The 20,539-nt window shown below is 33.8% G+C and overlaps 2 protein-coding genes across 3 annotated transcripts in view; one reads left to right on the forward strand and one right to left on the reverse strand.

Moving 5' to 3' along the window:
- LOC125670944 (short-chain dehydrogenase/reductase family 42E member 1-like) overlaps positions 1–4,972 on the reverse strand; it is a 37,899-nt gene extending 32,927 nt beyond the window's left edge. Inside the window, exons 1-3 of one of the 2 annotated variants that reach the window (XM_048906392.2) lie at positions 4,802–4,972; positions 1,448–1,608; positions 617–712 (exon numbers count right to left, since the gene is read on the reverse strand). In XM_048906392.2, coding sequence (XP_048762349.2) covers positions 617–712; positions 1,448–1,597 — 246 coding nt within the window. In that variant the 5' untranslated portion in view covers positions 1,598–1,608; positions 4,802–4,972. The remainder of the gene's footprint in view (positions 1–616; positions 713–1,447; positions 1,609–4,801) is intronic. The other variant, XM_048906393.2, reaches the window with a different exon arrangement.
- A 149-nt stretch (positions 4,973–5,121) lies between these two features.
- Positions 5,122–20,539, forward strand: part of LOC125670249 (sperm-tail PG-rich repeat-containing protein 2-like) — a 52,728-nt gene continuing 37,310 nt past the window's right edge. The window contains exons 1-9 of the mRNA XM_048905325.2: positions 5,122–5,197; positions 5,541–5,678; positions 9,784–9,905; positions 11,333–11,485; positions 12,082–12,246; positions 12,525–12,752; positions 12,847–12,960; positions 13,149–13,308; positions 18,451–18,704. Of these exons, the coding sequence (XP_048761282.2) occupies positions 5,567–5,678; positions 9,784–9,905; positions 11,333–11,485; positions 12,082–12,246; positions 12,525–12,752; positions 12,847–12,960; positions 13,149–13,308; positions 18,451–18,704 (1,308 nt within the window). The 5' untranslated portion in view covers positions 5,122–5,197; positions 5,541–5,566. The remainder of the gene's footprint in view (positions 5,198–5,540; positions 5,679–9,783; positions 9,906–11,332; positions 11,486–12,081; positions 12,247–12,524; positions 12,753–12,846; positions 12,961–13,148; positions 13,309–18,450; positions 18,705–20,539) is intronic.

Below are 20,539 nucleotides of genomic sequence, written 5' to 3' on the forward strand. Positions count from 1 at the left end.
TCTCGATTACGTTCAAGTGTGAATCGAAAAGATACATCTGATTTGATTCAATTATAGATTATAAATTTCTTTCGATTCTCGAACACTACTGAGGATACATATAAAACATTTTCTGATACAAGGATGAAGACATCTTTGTCAGCAGATGAGAAATTTACAAGAGTGTTAATGACAATAGATGACATGTCTTACAATTTAAAAAATGCAAAAAGTAATGTAATTTGAATATCAAAACTGGACATGTTCCTGACAAAATTTGTAGACTTATCAAATTTCAATTTCCTATTCTTTTATTAATGTATAAAGATTATTCATGCAGAATTTTACACAACTGACTTAACTTGGGGCCAGTACGGGACATGTGTTGCTATGAATTCTTGTTTCTATTCATTCTACCTCGATTATGTTTGTAACAGTGTATAAAATACACTTCTTAAGAAAATGTGCAGCCATTGCACATGACATCAAGGTAAAAAGTCTGCAATTAACCTCTTTATGCAACTATAGTATTTTGTCTTCACAGGCTTATTTGAAATTTAACACTTGCGAATAATGTTAGAATTAGCAATATAATAACTTTATTTAAATATCACACAAAACAAATAAAATAGCTTACTTGTTCCCTTCCAGACATTCCATAAGATGCCATATGATACACACAGTCTGCTCCTTGTAATGCTGCCTCTGCTTCATAACCTTGAGCAATGTTGCACTGTAAAATATCAAACACCATCAATGTGCTGTGCTGTCATATAGTTTGAAAAATTCAATCGCAATGCACATTGAAGTTAGCTACTTTGTCTTGTAAAATAATGAATATTAGTATCTTTTGTTAATTACCATATAACAACTCAGTTATACTTATATATCTTAAATTTTCTTTTATCTTTAAATAATTCTATTTTAATATGTAACACACAATTGATTGGTTCATTCTACCATTTCTTTATATCATATAAACAATGTTGCCATTTAGTCCCACTATATGACGTCCTACGAATGACATCACAATACGTTTGGCTTTTTGTAATCTGACTAAAGTACAGACCTATATTATTATATATAGGTCTAGCTGTACTTTAGTCAGATTGGGCTTTTTGTTTCCATTTCGTTACTATGGCAATATTGGTCTGCATCATAAATTTTTTTTACATTTTCTTTACAAATATTCGTCAAATAATATCAAACACAATTTACTAAATTAAATTATAAGTAACGAAAGTAATTTTTGCTCATTCTATACGAAATATATGATATAAAGTAAATTGGGATAATTTTTGCAATTTCACAAACCGCTTTGCAGTTATAATGCATAAACTGTCCAACTTATTTTATATCGAATAAAATGAGGACAAATTGCTTTCATTCCTTAAGTAATACTCTCCTGAATCTGATACCACCTATTAGACTGGTGAGTATTATCAATCTATTATTTAATGGTATGTACCTTAATAAATGACATGTTTTCATGCAGTGGCCACCTTGGTTTTATGATGTCCACTAGAATAACAGTCTTTCCAGTTTCAGCTAGTTTCTTCCCGAGGTGGAATCCCGGATAACCCCCACCTCCTGTGATTACATGCACTCTGTCTGCCATAACCAACAAATCTAAAAGAAAATCCAAAGTTTAGGTCAAAAATATAAGTTCAGTTGTTGCATTTCTGCTAACATCCATGTCATATACCTAGTACCCAGTACACAAAGCAGCACTCTGATCACAATCTCCATTTAAGTTGCAGGTATATTAACATATTGAACACGAGGGGCTCATTTTTCACTATGAATGCAAATTTTAACTAGAAAACTGACAAGGTCAGCAAGAGCCACACTGAGGGCTATCAAAGGAAAGTGACATCTGTATAGTTCACTAAGGTGCAGTGATTTTTCTACATTTTTTACAAGGGTTATGTGGCTTCCAAATTGGGAAAAATTGTCGACATTTCATTCAAATTGGGAAATATCAATTTTATCGTAAATAAGTTTCAAAATCATATCAAACATTATATTATCTTTATTTTACACATCTAATTTTCTTTAACCTTTTAAAATTTTCAACTATTCTATCCAAACTCTTTGATGTCTTGTGTATATAATTCACATCGAATTTTTTTTTTTTAAATACGTTTACCTTTCATAATCTTATTATTGGGAAAAATGCAAGCTAAATTGGGGAAAAAATGGCAATTTTTAGGAGAGGAAAATTCAAGTACCGGAATATCATAAAATAAAATGAGTGAACATTTAGACGTGTGTGGAAATGGACATTGTAACGTTTTTCCTTTTTACAAACTTTTCACGGGCAATTTAGTGGAAAGGAGAGAAAAATAAAAATATTTCATTCGCTCATTTAGACCTACGCTTAATAGGTTAATCTAAATTCTTTGTATTACATCACAATAATACGCTCCAAATGACTCCCTCTGTATTGTGATGTCATTATATTGTTATAGTCATAACAACATAATTTGTTTTCATAATGTAAAACGTCTGAGTGTTGTCATATTTTACCTATTGATTTATACCGGACACTGAGGCAATTTTTCACATTTGGAGATATATATAAAATTATATATATATATATATATATATATATATATATATATATATATATATAAAGTCAAAAAATAAAATCCAATGCTCAAACTTTTATCTATAGCGCTTTCGCCCTGCGGGCTCGTCAGTAGATTTTTAAAAATCTACTGACGAGCCCGCAGGGCGAAAGCGCTATAGATAAAAGTTTAAGAATTGGATTTTATTTTTTTACTTTATTCTACCCCGTTACCAATATATATATATATTAAAAGAAATAGAATAAACAGTACACAAAGTTAAAAATTTAACGCAAGCGCTTTCATTTTATAATCCTCAGGCGTTACATTTTATTATTTTATTAGAGGATTATAAAATGAAAGCGCTTGCGTTAAATTTTTAACTTTGTGTACTGTTTATTCTATTTCTTTTAATATTTTATACCGGACACTGTGATTTTTTTTAAAAACACAATTTGGATATATATATATATATATATATATATATATATATATATATATATATATATATATATAAATTATAGCAAAATTGCAGAAAAAGTTCATGGCATAGGTAATAAGGTAAAAAAAATATATCCAACGATGACTATTAAGTGCACATGATCCACATCTAATTAATTACACTTAGCGCTTTCACCGTGTTGTTCGGCTCTTCAGAGTGTAACAATTTAAATGTATACTTAATGTTATAGGGTGATAATTATTTTTCATTACACTATCTACTATTTAGTAATATATTATTCCATCAATGTCGTGAAATTATTGCTCGCAAAATTTAATTTAGAAATCGTTATGAATGATTTGATGATCTCTTCAATTCAAATGAAGACATCTTTAATCATTTACATAATGCTTTTGTATAAGGAATAAATGTGTGCATCAATTCTTTTAAAGAGAGCAATAATTCAGTTAAAGAGATCGTTAATTCAATTGTGGATATGTTGAATTGAAGATATCTCTAATCATATAGTTGCTCTCTCTACAAAAATTATTGCGAGCATCAATTGAATACATGTATCATCAATTCAATACATGTATCAACACTTTGCGTCAGCTAAAGGTCAATCGGTGGAAACTAAATTTTCCTTCTTTACCTTATGAAATGTAAGACGTTGTGAATTTTAGTTAATTATCAAGCTTTGATACAAGTCAATGGGTTGCCTCACTCTGGGGCATTATATTGTAGTGACTGCAATTGATGGAAAAATAACAAATGTCAAAGCTACAGATAAGTAAATTACAAAGACCAACGTAGGGAAATACTATATTTTTATCCGCAAGATAGCAGACAAGGGACATAACTTGCACAATGTGTTGATACATGTATTGAAGAGAGCAATAATTCAATTATTGTGCACATTAATTGAATTGATGCATGCTACAATTCAATTGAAGAGAGCAATAATTCAATCATGTTCTCTTCAATTCATTTGAAGAGAGCAACAATTCAATTATAGCACTCATCAATTCAGCAGAATAATTAATGCTATCGATCATCAATTCAATTAATGTGCGCAATAATTCAGAATTGAAGATATCATGCATTAATGACATTTTCAAATAATCAAAGATATCTTCAATTGTTTGAGTTTATGTTAATTTGGCGCTCCATACTATTCCACAGAAATCAAAAGGTAACATACCAGTGGCGGATTTAAGGGGGGGGGGGGGGGTAACAATTTAAGGTAAATCGTGATCGTGGTCTCTTGTTTAGAAAAGTGTAAACGATAAAAGAAGCAATAATTTCTTCCACTCCCAGAGTAATAAATGACAAAATCTTTTGATTTAATGAATTACTATTTTCCATCAATTAGTAAGAGAACTTACCTTTTTTCCAAAACCCCCAAAAAACTGCGATCATTTTATCAATTTCACCTTATCAGAAATGACAGAAAATAGTAAAAATGACTACATCGGAGACATATTTCAAGCCCTATAAAATCTGTAAAATCCAGGGGCTTCGCCCCCTGGCCTGGGCTCCCACCACCAGGATTTCGTCCTGTACCCACTGGGGGTCTCAAGACGGCCCCCAGACTAGACCCCCTGCCTCATAAAGTTGCGCCCCCTCCCTAACTTCAATTCCTGGATCCACCCCTGCGTACTATCAAGAAAATTTTATAGTACATCACAGGGGCTTGCTCCCGCTTAAAAAAAAAAATGTAAACAACGCCTAAAATATAGTATCCCGGCGCGGGGTATTGTTAACATTTTTCTCTCCGTACATGTGCAATTATTATTACAGACCAAATTACCGGTTCCTGTGCTAATGGTTGCTCCGTCAATTCATTAAAGAGCATATGTTAAAGGAAAATAACGAATAAAACATTCATTCCAAGCTTCTACATCGAATCAGTTTTGGTTATTATAAAACGGTATGGTTGAACTCTACCCCAGGTCAAAGGTTAACTACCAAAATCGAAAACAGAAGATTTTACGACAATCTTTAACAGTATGAAGGTCTGAGTAATTGTTAGTATATCAAAAATATATATATATATACTAAGATAACTTGATTTATTATTATTTTTATATAATGACGACCTAAAATACCATATCATTTACTTTACCGTGCGGTTGTTGCACCGAACTTGCTGCCATATTGTTCCATAGCAACACTGAAATAAATGGTGGACCTTTCAAGTAATTTGGTAAATATTGACAATTTTACGCCGTTTAGCAAAACTTGTACAACAATGTAAAGGCTGTTATGATTAATTCGAGAGTATCTTGTGTATTAACTCAACAACTGTAATATATATCAACATTTTAAACCACTAAACTATTCATTCAAATACATACAACGTTCGACAAAAACAAGTATGATATAGCTTTCCAGTTCTGTTAGTATTCAGATAACCATACTGTATTTTCCCTCGAAGAGGTATCACAGCGATGATCTCTACCGTAACATCACCAAACCGAATCTTTGAGTATTGCAAAGGCTTGTGCACAAGATATGTTATGAAATATTTCTTAATTTTCAATGTGCAGTTTTACAGCTGAGGAAGTGAATCACGATGTACGACAGAGCTCCAAGAGATCTGGTGAAGACCTATGGGTCCACTTCAGGAAATGTGGGACCAGGATCATATGACGCCTCTGTAGTGACACGATCTAAAGTCAAAGCTGGTGCGTACACATTCTGATTTATTCATTCAGTGCAGGGAAAATATTAGACACTGTACAATTACTAGATTTAACTACATAGCAAAACTTACCTCACTAGGTAATATGTTGATGGTGCCATTGTTATACTCCTACAAGTAAGAGCCCTGGTTAACATCCCTATGCTCCTTATAGTAAAAAAATAAATAAATGAAATAAAATGTAATGCAAATAAAATAAATAAAATGCAATGAAAACAAAATATATGTAGTACTATATGATAACATAGAATAAGAGTGTCACCACTGTCTGGAGAACCACTGTTAGAGCAAGCACATATATACATATGCGGAATTGAAAGATAAATTTTTGCCAGGGAAGTGGGTCCACCACATGCAAATATTTCCAGGGGGTACTACCTATACTTAGGTGCTAACACTCTGTATCTTACAACTGGAAGTGCATAAAAACAGGCAAATATATTCATTTCCTACCAAGCTATTGGGGAGGGGTTTCAGACCCTCACCTCCTTTTTATGTGTGCCTGATATAATCTTTACTGATGGAATTAAGACGTTCAGTAAAAAAAAAAAAATGAAAAGCTAATGATATTCTGAAATTTACTATTATCATTAAAATGAATCATTTTATTTAAAAGAGGAAATTAGCATATTGTACAGAATATTGTTACGGAATCCTCATTTTTTAAAGAATTATTGAATATTTTAGCATTTGCATTTTTAAACTAAATAAATGTTGTTTCAATATGCTACATTTTAGCAAAGACATAAATAACAGAGATAAGTAACTCCCTCAGCTATGTGTTTACTGCTTAAAATGTGTGACAGTCCCACCTATAAATTCTTCATGAACTCCCAGGGAATTTTTTATTCCTTGAATCCAGGGGCCAGGGAAAATTAGCGATATTTGATTGAAATTGGGAAATTTGTTTCATACAAATATAAAATAAGAACTTAGAAAGTTAACCATTTGATATTTCATTATCAATGTAGCTGGCTTAAACAAGCTTTAATTTCCGGTCTTTGGTAGAGAAAAAACTGTCACAAATTTTTTGCAACAGAGTGGTACTGAGGTTGGATGGCCCCTCATGGCATATTCTCATCAATGCATCCATCATTTGGGAATTTTAGGTATCATTTTGGGAAAAACACCTGCTTTTCAGTATTGGAAATGGGACCATTTTCGGTCCTCTACAGACCCTAAAAAAATCCCTGACTCCTATTCAATGGTTTGATAAATTAATGTTAAATTTAAAAGTTTATTTCATTCCTATCATGAATTGGAATCAAAGTTAACAATTTGAATTGATTTGTCTATATTGTGAGCCCGATAAAATAAGTTGTATGTTAAATTGTATATAGCACTGAACAAATTAGATTTTAAAGTGAGTCAACCTATAAGGGACTTGATTGATTAATTTAACATGCAACTTATCTTATTGGGTTCATGGTGGGTGTGACCAATCAACATGGAATGCTTACTCCTCCTGGGCACCTGTTTCCACCTCAGGTACATCCAGGGGTCATTGTTTACCACTTCATTCTCTTTATTTAGGTAAAAATAAATTGTTTATCCTGAGGAAGGGACAAGTCGTTCCGAAAAGAATTTATTTAATTGTTTGTATCATTAGCCATTTTAGATATGTATTATGTAAATAGCACTAAAATGAAAATAACCAATAACATGAACAATTAGATTGCCATATGTACGACACGAACAATTAGATTGCCCTATGTACTATATATTTATGTATGGTATGTATGCATATATATGGATATGTATGTACGTACAGTATGTATGCATGTATGCACATACTTACCATATGTTTGTATGCTATGTACTGTATGTAAGTACATAATACAATATATAATATACAATATGTTTGGTGTGTATGCAGTATGTATGTACAGCATGTACGTACAGTATGTACATGTATGTATGGTGTGTATGTACGCACAGTATTATATATAGTATGTATATACATTCATACCATACATATGTACGTACGGTATATGTGTACGGTATGTACATTACAGTATGTATGTATGGTATGTATGTACTGTTAGCTGCAGGACTGTAGCCCTCTGAGAAATCGGTCCCAATATTTTTTCAGAGAGCTGTACAGATCTACAGCTAATGTATGGTATGGATGTACTTACATATCATATGTACATTATATATGTATGGTATGTGTATACATACACACATACATACACACTGTAGGTATGTATGTATGTCATATTGCAATCATGAGATGATTTTTTTTCTTCCTGTGCACTAGGGTATTTTAGGTCAGACTAGCAATGAACTGATAGCACAATACATGAAGTATTCAACAATACATAATTTTAAATATTATTACTGTTTACACAGTTAAAAAAAAGTTTAAATGTTACTGTGCCAGACTTGTTTTGATTTCTGTACATATATGGAAAATCATGAAATGCATGTATTTACATACGTAGTAAGTGCCATAGATTTACATGTAGACTATCATATTTCATTTTATCAAGGAAAAAACATTATGATTTTGAAATACTTGGATATTTTATTGAACATGGGTATTTTAAAAGTGCAATCTAACAATTCATCTTTATGAAAAACTGGATAACTTCAGCTTCTTCATCGTCAACTTTCAATATTTATGTCACAATATTCTATTATCACCTGCATATGGTGTTTATGTCTCTCAATTGATTCAGTTAATTCAAGAGCATGTTCTACATATGATCAGTTTATAAATCAAGACAGGCTATTGACAAATAAGTTGATGCTACAGAGGTTTCAACAATCTCATTTAGAGTTAGCATTTTGCAAATTTTACCGTATATCAAGTTTTTTCCACGTGTATCCAATTTCCGCTTTGTTCGCGATGATTTGAATCACGGAAAATAAATCCGCATAAATTTGATACAAAGTTTGCTTTCATGATAAAGTTATACGGCCGTTCTACCCTGCACATCTCAAAGTCTGTCGAAATTCACAACTATGAAAACAATGGCTTTGATTCCCCGATTCTTGATTTGATGAAATAAACAACAACTCAGGTTTTGTTAATTAACCTCACCCGACCCTGTGTTGATTATACGTTAACCAGTTGATAGCTTGGGTATAATAATTGAGTCAGCGTGTCGACTAAACAAGATCACAGCTGAACTATTACCCGTGCGTTTTGAAACGAAAGTGGTAGGGACAATAATTCTCAGAATAGTCATGCTCGACTGAAATCGAAAGTAGAAATCGGTTTATAATAGAAAATTGTACAGTCGTTGAATAAAGGTAAAATTTCGTGAAATCACACGAAAAATTCAAAATATTTTAAAAATCACAGTCGTTGGTCGCGTTAGACAGATGGTCGTTTAATACAGGTACAATAGATAGGGTAACGCCTTGGGGTGAATTATTACGGTCACATTCAGCAGTGAGTCGCTTATTTACTTGAATGTAAAGAAAAGTGCAAAATCGTCGTGTGATCAGTAACTCAGAAATCTTGTAAATCGTTTCACTGTGTGGATTTTTGCATTAAAAATTAAGAGTTATACGTTCACAAGCTGGCTTCTTTTATAAGTTTAAATAATAGTGAATTATATTTTCACGATGACTTTGAAATAGTGAAAATTTGATTCGCGTAAATTTAATACACTATTTTAGGTTCTGATTCACGGAAAAAACATGACGCGGAAAGAACCTGATATACAGTATCTTAGCCATTGTTATAACGATCTAATTTACAAATACAACCAGTCATTAGATCAAATGTTGTCATGTGTGTTTCATACCAATTGTTAGGCCATTTTTTACATACCAATTTTGACTATGGATTACTCTGTTTACCTGATCAAGATATAGGGCTCACAGCAGGTTGACCTGTGTACAGGGGATGTTTACTCCTCATAGGCACATGATCCCACCACTGGTATTGTCCAGAGGTCCATGTTTGCCATATTATGAGAATGATGAGATTGATTACTGTTAGTTATCTTCACATTTTCATTCAGTACAAGAGATCTACCTTTCAGTTAAGTGAGTCAGGTGCCAGTCTTGAATATGATAGCATATTATGTAACTGCAGGTACTCATGGCTGGCTTTAACAATATTTATTTAACAGATGGATATGCTCCATTTTTGTCCATGACAAGCCGAGAAACATTTCTGAATGTTAGTGATCAGGTTGTGGCAGCTCCAGGTCCTGGTCACTACGACCCTCAGGGTGCTCAAGATTTCGTACTAGTAAGTACTTTGTATATAAACTTATATTTGGCAGGATTGGTATTTAGAGCCTTTTGCACATGCAAGATTTACAATGTAGGCTTTTGTGCTATTAATGCAAGAGCACTGATTTGTGTTGAAACCATGAGGAACTTGTATTAAAATGTGTTTTCTTCATGCAGAGTAAACATCTCATCTTTAAACAAAAATCTTAACTTCACTAATTAAATATTTTTACTTAACCAACTTTATATGCATTAGTTAAATTAAGATATCTTTATGAACAGACTATAAGAGCAAATTGAATACAAAAATATTCAAATATTACAACATTTTGATGCATGGGTGAAAAATTTTCATGACAAAACTTAGAATTTATTATCCCCTCGCAATTCATTACGAGGGCGGGGAGAGTGTTTTAGTGTGTGTGTGTGTATGTGTGTAACACTGAGCTTGTAGAAACTCTACAGACCACAGTTTTTGCTCAATTGATTTGATACTAAAGTGATTTGATACTTCAATTTAGATTTTTTATCAAAAGAGGAAGAACCCTATTGATTTTGGGGTCCAAAGGTCAAGATCACTTCAGGACTTTAGAGAAAAAGCTTGTAGACAGTACTCCAAAGGCCAAATTTTTTGTTCAATTGATTTGAGACTTCACATGTAGCTTTGTTATGAAAAGAGGAAGAATTAAACCATATTGATTTTGGGCATCAACAATTGGTTTCCGGATGATAACTCGAAAAGTTTACAATCTAATCAAATGAAACTTTGATATATTGTTGGGTACCAGGTAAGGAAGACCCCTATTGATTTTGGAGAAAAATTGTCAAAGGTCAAGGTCACAGTGACCGAAATTAGAATGAAAATTTCAGAAAAATTTGGTTTCTGGATGATAACTCAGAAAATTTAAATCTGAATCAAATGAAACTTTGATATATTGTTGGATATCAGGTAAGGAAGACCCCTATTGATTTTGGAGAAAAAAGGTCAAAGGTCAAGGTCACAATGACCGAATATAGAATGAAAATTTCAGAAATATTTCATTGTGACAATCAGTGGCTACTGAGAAAACTTAACTAATGAAATAAAATTGTTCATGACTATATATGCCATCGATCACAGATGTCAATAAAGTGATTGCAATTTCCCATTATTGTATAACTCATTAGTTCTTATTGATGAATGCACCAACAGTGCATAAGTCCTGACAGATTATGATTAGTACACATACTGTACCAAAGGGTTGCGGTAAACACTGTCACAGTCAAACACTGTAGACGACATCAAAATTGCTTGTCGTAATTCATCATCATCTTGAACTGGCTTTATAGCCACTCCTGTATATATTATAAGAAGTATTTAGGAATTGGAATGAGACTTGTTGGACCTTCAAAATATAGGGTACGTTGGTATAAAAGTATGGTTATATAAATTATGTTACACAGGGAGGAAAGACTTTGGCCAATAAATCTAAGAGGTTCCTGGAACAAATCCCAGAGAACCCAGGGCCAGGGACATACAGCACAGAAAAATACACGGACTTCAGGTCAAGCAAATCAGCCCCGGGCAGTTTGCAGGGCAAAAATAATGCTGGAAGTGTAAGTATCACAAGTACATGCACCAGACTTTCAATAATTTTTGTGGGCAGCAAATTCCATGGATTTATCAAACACATTTTCGTTTATAGATAATTTCGTGGAAAGATATATGTATGCAGTATTTATGTTCTGCTTATATAAGTGGTATTGTACTTTATTGAATATTTCATTTCATGGTCTGGCACAATCATAAAAACAGTGAAAATGAATTTTGATTGAATACTAATGAAAATATAGTATCCTGATATCCTTCCCTCTGAATGTGTAGAACTACACAGCAGTTCACACACACACAAAACTGTCAATTCAAAACTGTATATTTTCTTCATAAATACCAACACTTTCTGCAGACTTTTCAAAATGAAGAACTGTCCACATTTTTCTTCCAATTAAATACCTAATACTTGCATTTGTCAGATCAGATGTGAGGATAAAATTCATGAAATGACTTGTGAAAATTTACACAATCCAACTATTGTTTAGGTTATGAAGATTAAATTCGTAGATGAATTAAATAAATGACTTGTATATCATTTTTATGCAATTTATACAAGATACATGTAGTTTGCAAAGCACGTTTTGATATGATTTTACAGTTAGTGAGCAGCAGGATAAAATTCCACAGAAAACCAGAGGCGCCCTCAATTCCCATGCCAGGCCAAGCCTACGGGTATGAGGAATGTGATGATGGGACACTGAAGAAACAGGGCGCTCCTGACAAAGACAAAAGTATAGGACCAGCCTTCTATACCCCAAGCTCAGTAAGATCCACTTTTGTTATACCTAGTTATTTTTTCATTATTTTACTTACTGTGGGGAATGGAATACCTCTTTATTGTAAGTCTGAATCAATTATAAGCATATTTCTTTAATACTAGCATGTTTGACTATGAAGAATGAATTCCCTACTGGAGAACAATCTTGTTATAACTATAATGAGATGTGTGTAATGTGAAAGGGTCATTTTATCTACCTATCCTAAAACCTTAGTTTCATCTTAAAAGGAACATTGTCAAAGTAGAAATAATTTCAACTGCAGGATCCTACAAAAACCACCAAGTCTTACAAGGGTGTCCACTTCAGTAAATATGCCTCCAAGCGAATGGACCTTAGTAAGGGAAGGCTGGGCCCAGGCCCAGGAGACTATGAGCCATACACTGGTATACAGAACAAAGTAGAAAATGTCAATGCTGTAGAGGAATCACAGAGGTTTGAGGCCAGGATTCCCAGATACCATGAGGCTATTGTCAAGGATGAGGAAAAGAAAGTATGTTACTCAGTTGTTTGCAGGAGTTGCTTCCCTTTTACTACTAACCTTAGGAAATAGGCAAAGAGATGTATATTTTCAATACTACTTTTAGGCTATTCCTGGACCAGGGAAATATGAAACGAAAGGAGGATTTGACCCTGAACCCCCAAAAGTCAACACAGAAGGGATAGAAGTGGAACACCCGCCATTTATGTCACAATCCAAGGTTTGTTGTACACCCAGTCATGAACATAAACTGAGTGCATACTTATGCATATAAGCTGCTGTCCGGCTTAACTTTTATAAAGTATTCTAAATCATTTATATTGTGACCAAGGACTTTGTTGCTTATTGATAATGGAATGAGATGAATGTCTATATGCATGCTAAATGCTGTTCATTTCTTGATTTCAGAGATTTACTCCAATTAAAAAGACCCTGCCTGCCCCTGGTACCTACAATGATCCCCGAAATGCTCTTGATGTTTTGAAGAGAACAACAGGACTGAAGAGGTCTCCTTTTGGACAGACATCAGTGAGATTTAATCCAGAACCCCACGTTAAAAAAACACCAGGTATATATAACTTTTGGACAGACATCAATGAGATTTAATCCAGAACCACACGTTTTAAAAAGCACCAGGTATATATACAGGTGACTCTCGATAACTCGAAGTTCAAGGGACCTTGATAAAACTTCGAAAAATTGAGAGATTGAAATTCGGAAATTGAAGGTCCGCCGATATGGTTAAGATTTTACAGTAACTGGAAATGTTTACCAACAAAATCATATGATATTGTCTTGACATGTTTTCCTTCATATTTGTCAGGTAGTTAATTTGATATCAAAATAAAAAACCTTATTTTGCATTGATAAAAACATTTCAAAGTTTATGTATTTATTTGTTCTTTAATCATGCTTAGATAGGCATACAAAACCAAGTTTCGATGTCGCTTTACTATCGGCGTGTATCACAAACTAAACAGAGCACAATGTTATGTAGCTTTACCCAAAGCAAAAATTCTAACGAATGAGTAAAACGATGTTTTAGAGTAACTTTACACAAAGAACAAACTCGAGAAATTTAACAGTCTGTAGATCTCTAAATTATGTATAAAACTTACTCTCTCGTTGTCACGTCAAAACAAATTATAGATTTTATTCATAGTCGGATTATATATAATTTTAATTAAGTTTCAACTATGTAAACACCTAATTACCCCTCCGGCATTCAACAAAATCCAGGTAAGGTCCAAGCGGAAATTATTAAACGTTTGGGTAACGGTGGGTATACGCTTCCACCACTTCGAGACATCGAGAGTGAAAAACAATGAAATGTGTTTTACAGGACCCAACTTCACTTCGAGAGATCAAGAACTTCGAGAGATCGAACGCTCAAGAGATCGATAGTAAATTTGCTTTGTTATATAGAGAAAAAAGTCAGGATCAGGATTTCACTTCGAGAGACCGAGAACTTCGAGAGATTGAAGTTTGAGCCATCGAGAGTCACCTGTAACTAAATGTGACAAATTCACCAATAATGGTCATTAAAATGGTTGCAATACATAGTTCATTTTCAAAAATGAAAACATTTTACTATCATATAGGAATTACTCACCAGTATATTTGTCATGAGTTTCATCTAATGTTTAGTGTTTTAGATTGGAGATCAGGGCTGTATTATTTGTCGTGAGTCTGGTCTAACTTTTAGTGTTTTAGATTGGAGATCAGGGCTGTATTATTTGTCGTGAGTCTGGTCTAACTTTTAGTGTTTTAGATTGGAGATCAGGGCTGTATTATTTGTCGTGAGTCTGGTCTAACTTTTAGTGTTTTAGATTGGAGATCAGGGCTGTATAATTTGTCGTGAGTCTGGTCTAACTTTTAGTGTTTTAGATTGGAGATCAGGGCTGTATTATTTGTCGTGACTCTGGTCTAACTTTTAGTGTTTTAGACTGGAGATCAGGGCTGTATTATTTGTCGTGAGTCTGGTCTAACTTTTAGTGTTTTAGATTGGAGATCAGGACTGTATTATTTATCGTGAGTCTGGTCTAACTTTTAGTGTTTTAGATTGGAGATCAGGGCTGTATAATTTGTCGTGAGTCTGGTCTAACTTTTAGTGTTTTAGATTGGAGATCAGGGCTGTATTATTTGTCGTGACTCTGGTCTAACTTTTAGTGTTTTAGACTGGAGATCAGGGCTGTATTATTTGTCGTGAGTCTGGTCTAACTTTTAGTGTTTTAGATTGGAGATCAGGATTGTATTATTTATCGTGAGTCTGGTCTAACGTTTAGTGTTTTAGATTGGAGATCAGGGCTGTATTATTTATCGTGAGTCTGGTCTAACTTTTAGTGTTTTAGATTGGAGATCAGGGCTGTATTATTTGTCGTGAGTCTGGTCTAACTTTTAGTGTTTTAGATTGGAGATCAGGGCTGTATTATTTGTCGTGAGTCTGGTCTAACTTTTAGTGTTTTAGATTGGAGATCAGGGCTATATTATTTGTCGTGAGTCTGGTCTAACTTTTAGTGTTTTAGATTGGAGATCTGGGCTGTATTATTTGTCGTGAGTTTCATCTAACGTTTAGTGTTTTAGATTGGAGATCAGGGCTGTATTATTTATTGTGAGTCTGGTCTAACTTTTAGTGTTTTAGATTGGAGATCAGGGCTGTATTATTTGTCGTGAGTCTCGTCTAACTTTTAGTTGTGTGTCTGTCTCTTTGCAACTTTATAGACATTATATTTGATGATCTAAATGGTCAAGGTCAGAGCTTTATTCAAAATAGGGGGAAGGTGAAGGATCAATTTTGCCACTAATGTTTCACAAACACATCTTAAATGTTTCTATTTGGTGTTTCGTTTTTGTTTGTTTTAAATTTTTTGACAATTCTGGATCACACAACATAAGCATTATCTTTAAAATACACAGTTTAAAGTTATCAAAATTATTTTCTTTAAGAGTTGGGGTTCCCCCCCCCCCCCCCCCCCAAAAAAAAAACAACAACAAAAACTACCTTCTATATTAGAATGTAGAATAGTTCAGAGTTAAAATCATACAGAAATTTTTGCAAAATCTATCAGTCACTGTCACTATGACATTTTTCCCAAACAGCAGTTACATTTTTAAAAACAATCATTGATCTATGAAAAATTGAAAATGAAATGAAATCAAAAAATTTACAATCAAATTTGAAAACTTTACCTTAACAAAAAAATCTAAAATCAAAATTATGATCATAACTTGCTTTTTCTCCCACAAATTGTTATGAGGGAGAGGAATGACAAGTAGAATATCATTAAGTACACTGAAAGCTATGTCCTGTCAATTCAGTTTTATTACATGTCTACCCACAAATTACACAATTTAACAAGTTACATTGACAAGGAGATGCATAAGAGTTGTTGATGATTCTGGTTGTAGCTAAATTCAATCAATTCACAGTAAACACCTCAGGTTTTCCATCCATTGGGAAGGATGGTAGGGGATTATTTAAATGATGTGATTGAATCATTTGTCCCAGGTGGAGCAAGGCAGGAATGGTGGAAATTTCACTGCTAAATAAACCTCAGATGTAGTATTAATCAAAACATTAATTGTGTAGTGAGATTTTTTTTTCATCTCTTTTAGTGATGTTGATGTAGGCATTATCTATTCTTAGAGAAATTAGGATGGGGGTTCTACACTCAGAATTGACTATTTTTTCTTGAATTTTTTTTTTGTCAATGTGATTAGTGATAAATACATGTACCTATTTTCTTTATAAAAAGAATTCAATAAGAATCATGGTAGGTGAAGGTAATTGTATTCCACCAGATATTTTGTGCCCAGTTCACATAATATCCAATTAGTAAAGTTATAATGAGGAATTTTGAGGTAATCTTTGGGCAATTCCAATTGCAAGACGGAATCGGACTGTGACAGTAATGAAGATTCACAGATAAGGTTTCCATTATTTTTTAATGCTACAAACAAAGGAGAAATTTGACACCCAACCTTAAATGTCAGAGTTTTTCTCAACTATAATACAATAACACAATCTTGATGAAGCTAGCGTTCCATCAACCTTTCAGTACTCATAAAAAAAAAACTCATAAATTCCATGTCCCAGAGATGTGCATCACACAATTTTTTGTCTGCCCAGATGCCTTAGACATTAAAAATTGTCAGGCAGTTTTTATGAGGGGTAAATGGGGGTCTGAAAAATGTCACCCCCAGTGTTAGCCAGGCCATATGATTTTTGCAGAATGGAGGGAACACTCTATGGCTCTATACAACCATGGTTTCAGCCATATGGATTCCCCTTGTGTAATTGTAGTTTATGTGTTTTCTGGTATTTTGTTCCTTGACAGTCTGACAGACCAAGTTATTGTGAAATCTGAGCCATATCAAGATAATGTCATTACATGTATTATGTGTGACAATATTTCTCAGAATTTTGGGGTTTTCGGTCTTTACCATATGCTAACCATTTCCTTCAGTAGGTACCCGTTTCCTCTCTCTCTTCCAGCAATACTACATCCATTATACTATTACTATATTTCAAGGGATAAATGAGAGGTTATTTGTATTATCTAGGTATAATGAAATCCTGGACTAGTATGTATCATTTCCACTTCTGTTGTTTTTATATCCAAACAATCTACACATTTATTACACTATATCAATATTTTGTAATATATATATTATTCAGTTGAAAAGTTGATGCTTTTATCAAGAAATAAAAAACAGTATAGATCTATTTGTAAATTTGAAGATAACAGCATCCACTAAGTTTGTTGTTAAATATTATTTGCCCTCATTGCAGAAGATCTTTAGTTAAATACAGTGTCTTGTTTGGACAATTAATTTTACCATATATTGTTTAAAAAGTATGCCAGTTATATCTTTATAGAAAATTCATAGCTGAAATTCACAAAATTTGTCAAAGGATAATTTTGACAAAAAATATAAATGGTGTTCCAAAACTCTGTAAACATTATCTTGTTGTGGAGTCTCAACAAAATTAGGTAAGAGGGCCCTGAAATAAACAAATGTCATTGCATTTTGAAATTATTCCATCTTCCATTTCAAAGCATGGAAAATGAGTCATTTCTGAGTGATCTAGGACACATGTGATAAATTCTCATTATTTCCTGAAGATTCCCCACCATTTGGGACTCGCAGGATCTCAGACTCATCAACTCATTCCTCTGTGTGTTGGGATTCACACTACTTGGGCATGCAGTGTCTTCAAGATGTCAAAGAGTTAATTGCTGTTTTAATTTCTTTCTCCAGATATCTCTCTCAAATGTCAGATCTAAGTCATAGGCAGACAAATTTAATTTTTAGGAATTGAATTTTCTTTGACATTTTTTATTTGTCTCATTTATGAATTATGTGTTGTTGTTTTTCATGTGTTTGAGTAAGAATGTTGCGAACTTTAGATGTTGCAAAGATTATAACTTTGAAAAGCCAATCTGTACGTTTGAGGTTATACAACTTATTGCATATGTACTCATTTTAGCCTGATTGATATTTGAAAACCTTTGATGGTGAAGTAAGAGATCTAGTTTCTTATTGCAGTTAATTAGGATAATCTACATTTCCATTGTATCCATAGAAGAAATGCTAAACCATGATTACAGTACACTGAATAGTGCATCAGCCCCACACTTACAGTATTTTACTCAGCGTTTATGATGTAAAATGATTACTTGCAGTAAGATTTGTTGACTTAATTTAGGACCTGGTGCCTATAACCTGGCTGGTATGGGGTCAGACAGCATGAGGAAAGCCTACATTGAAAGTACCAGGAAAGGTGTGTTTGGTACCACCTCAGTCAGAGTGAAGTCAATCACAAAGAAGGATGAAACAGAAGTACCAGGTCCAGCTCACTACCAGGTCAAGGAAAAACCATTCCAGAACCGATACCAGAATCTGACATCGACATTCTCATCAGTGACAGCCAGACTCAATGAAACTCCTACCATAGTCAAGGTAAGATAGACACCACATACCATAGCAAATGTCTAGTATTTATAACTAGCATAGTCAAGTGTAGCTTATAAACACCATTATACCAAAGCAAATGTGTAGTACAGTCAAATATTTATATCTCAAAGTCACAGGGTCTTCAGCAAATCTTGGAGATATCCAGGGGTTTGAGATATCCAAACTTCTCTTCCACTTTAGTTTCATTTACTTCCCTTGTGTTTGTATACGATTATTTCATGCGCTACAATTAACAAATCACACTGTCTTCTGTTATTCGTATCAGAAGGAAGGGAGAAAATGCAATGGACCAGACTGGGATTCAAACCCTTGCCCCTTGAATCTCCAGTCAGGTGCTCTAACAACTGACCAATCTGGTCATCAGTAATCAAACCCTTCTGACCGCCACATTTTTCCTTCCCTTAATTTCTTCACACCTTGAAGACATCAACCCGGTCTGACAGGATTTTTATCCCCTGGCAGGCACATTCTCCTCTCAGTTCCAGGGATCCTGGTCACGGCACCAAATGTAACAGGAAGGGAGGAAATGCAACAGACTAGACCAGGATTCAAAACCATACCCCTTGAATCTCCAGTCAAGTGCTCTACCAACTGAGCTATCTGGCCAACGGTGATCGAACTTGTCTGACCACCACATTTTCCATATTCAAGAGTCACCTTGCCCACCCCCCACAAAGCTGTTTAATATAGGCCAAATATAGTACAAATCCTACCCACTATGGGTTGACCAAATACCACAGACTCTGCATGATTTCAGAAATCACCCACTATACTCTGTTAAAGAGGAAGGCAACCCAAAAATGTTTTGCATGATAAATGATAGGATTAATTATATGATAAAAATTTGTCATACTATTCTGTTGATACACGGCCTAGATAAGCTTCAGTACTAATTTGAAAATGTTAAAAATTAAAATTCCCACCTGCCATGATGTGGAAGACCACAAAAATCAATAATTTTGACGTCGCACTGTCTGTTCCGGTTTTGATGAGATTCTACGATCATCAAAGATGTGCATGTGGTAGATTTTATGAATAAATAGGTTGATGCTTTCCTGTCAAGCAGTTAATTACACTAATGCAAAGGGGAGATGTGAAAAAAGGTGAGGTTTTTTTTCTCGAAATTCCTGACCCAACCAAGTCATCTGAGCGGCGGGTAATTTCAAATATATGATACTTTAATATTGATTTAATCATTGAGTAAGGATTTTTGTTGATAAAGACTCATTTACGATATCAGTAAGTATTACTTTATTCACAAAAGCAACAATGTGGTTAGGGTTGCTTTTCCCTTTAAGTGAAAGCAACTTGCATACACTGTATTCGGTGTGTTTGTGCAAACAGCATAATTCATAAAACTTTACAAGACAAAAATCAAAGCAAATATCCATAGCTTCATAGAATGATTTCAGGGGAGGTGTACTCAATTACGTAATATCACTACTATGAAACATGTCCCTCACTATCAAAACACAATCATACTCAAGTCCACTTTGATGTAGTAAACAATAAGAAGTCTTTGTCATTTCATGATCGAGGCAGATCTTATTGTGTTGTTGATTTTTTTTACTGTGTCGCACACATTGTTACTGTGTCAGACAAAAATTGTACAGTAAAAACGCTGATGGAGAACTCTGGAGCTACATTTCCCTGCTTTCCTAGCATTCTTGGCCTGTAAATGTGCCAGCCAAGTCAGTTCCTTCAGAGAAGATTTTTTCATTGGCTGGACAATGTGTCCAAACTGAGAAACAGACTTTCCTCAGACCAAATTATTTTTTTAACAAATATGATTAAGTATATGTAATGTTGGGACATACATA

The sequence above is a fragment of the Ostrea edulis genome, chromosome 4 (assembly GCF_947568905.1).
Source record: "Ostrea edulis chromosome 4, xbOstEdul1.1, whole genome shotgun sequence".
NCBI lineage: Eukaryota > Metazoa > Mollusca > Bivalvia > Ostreida > Ostreidae > Ostrea > Ostrea edulis.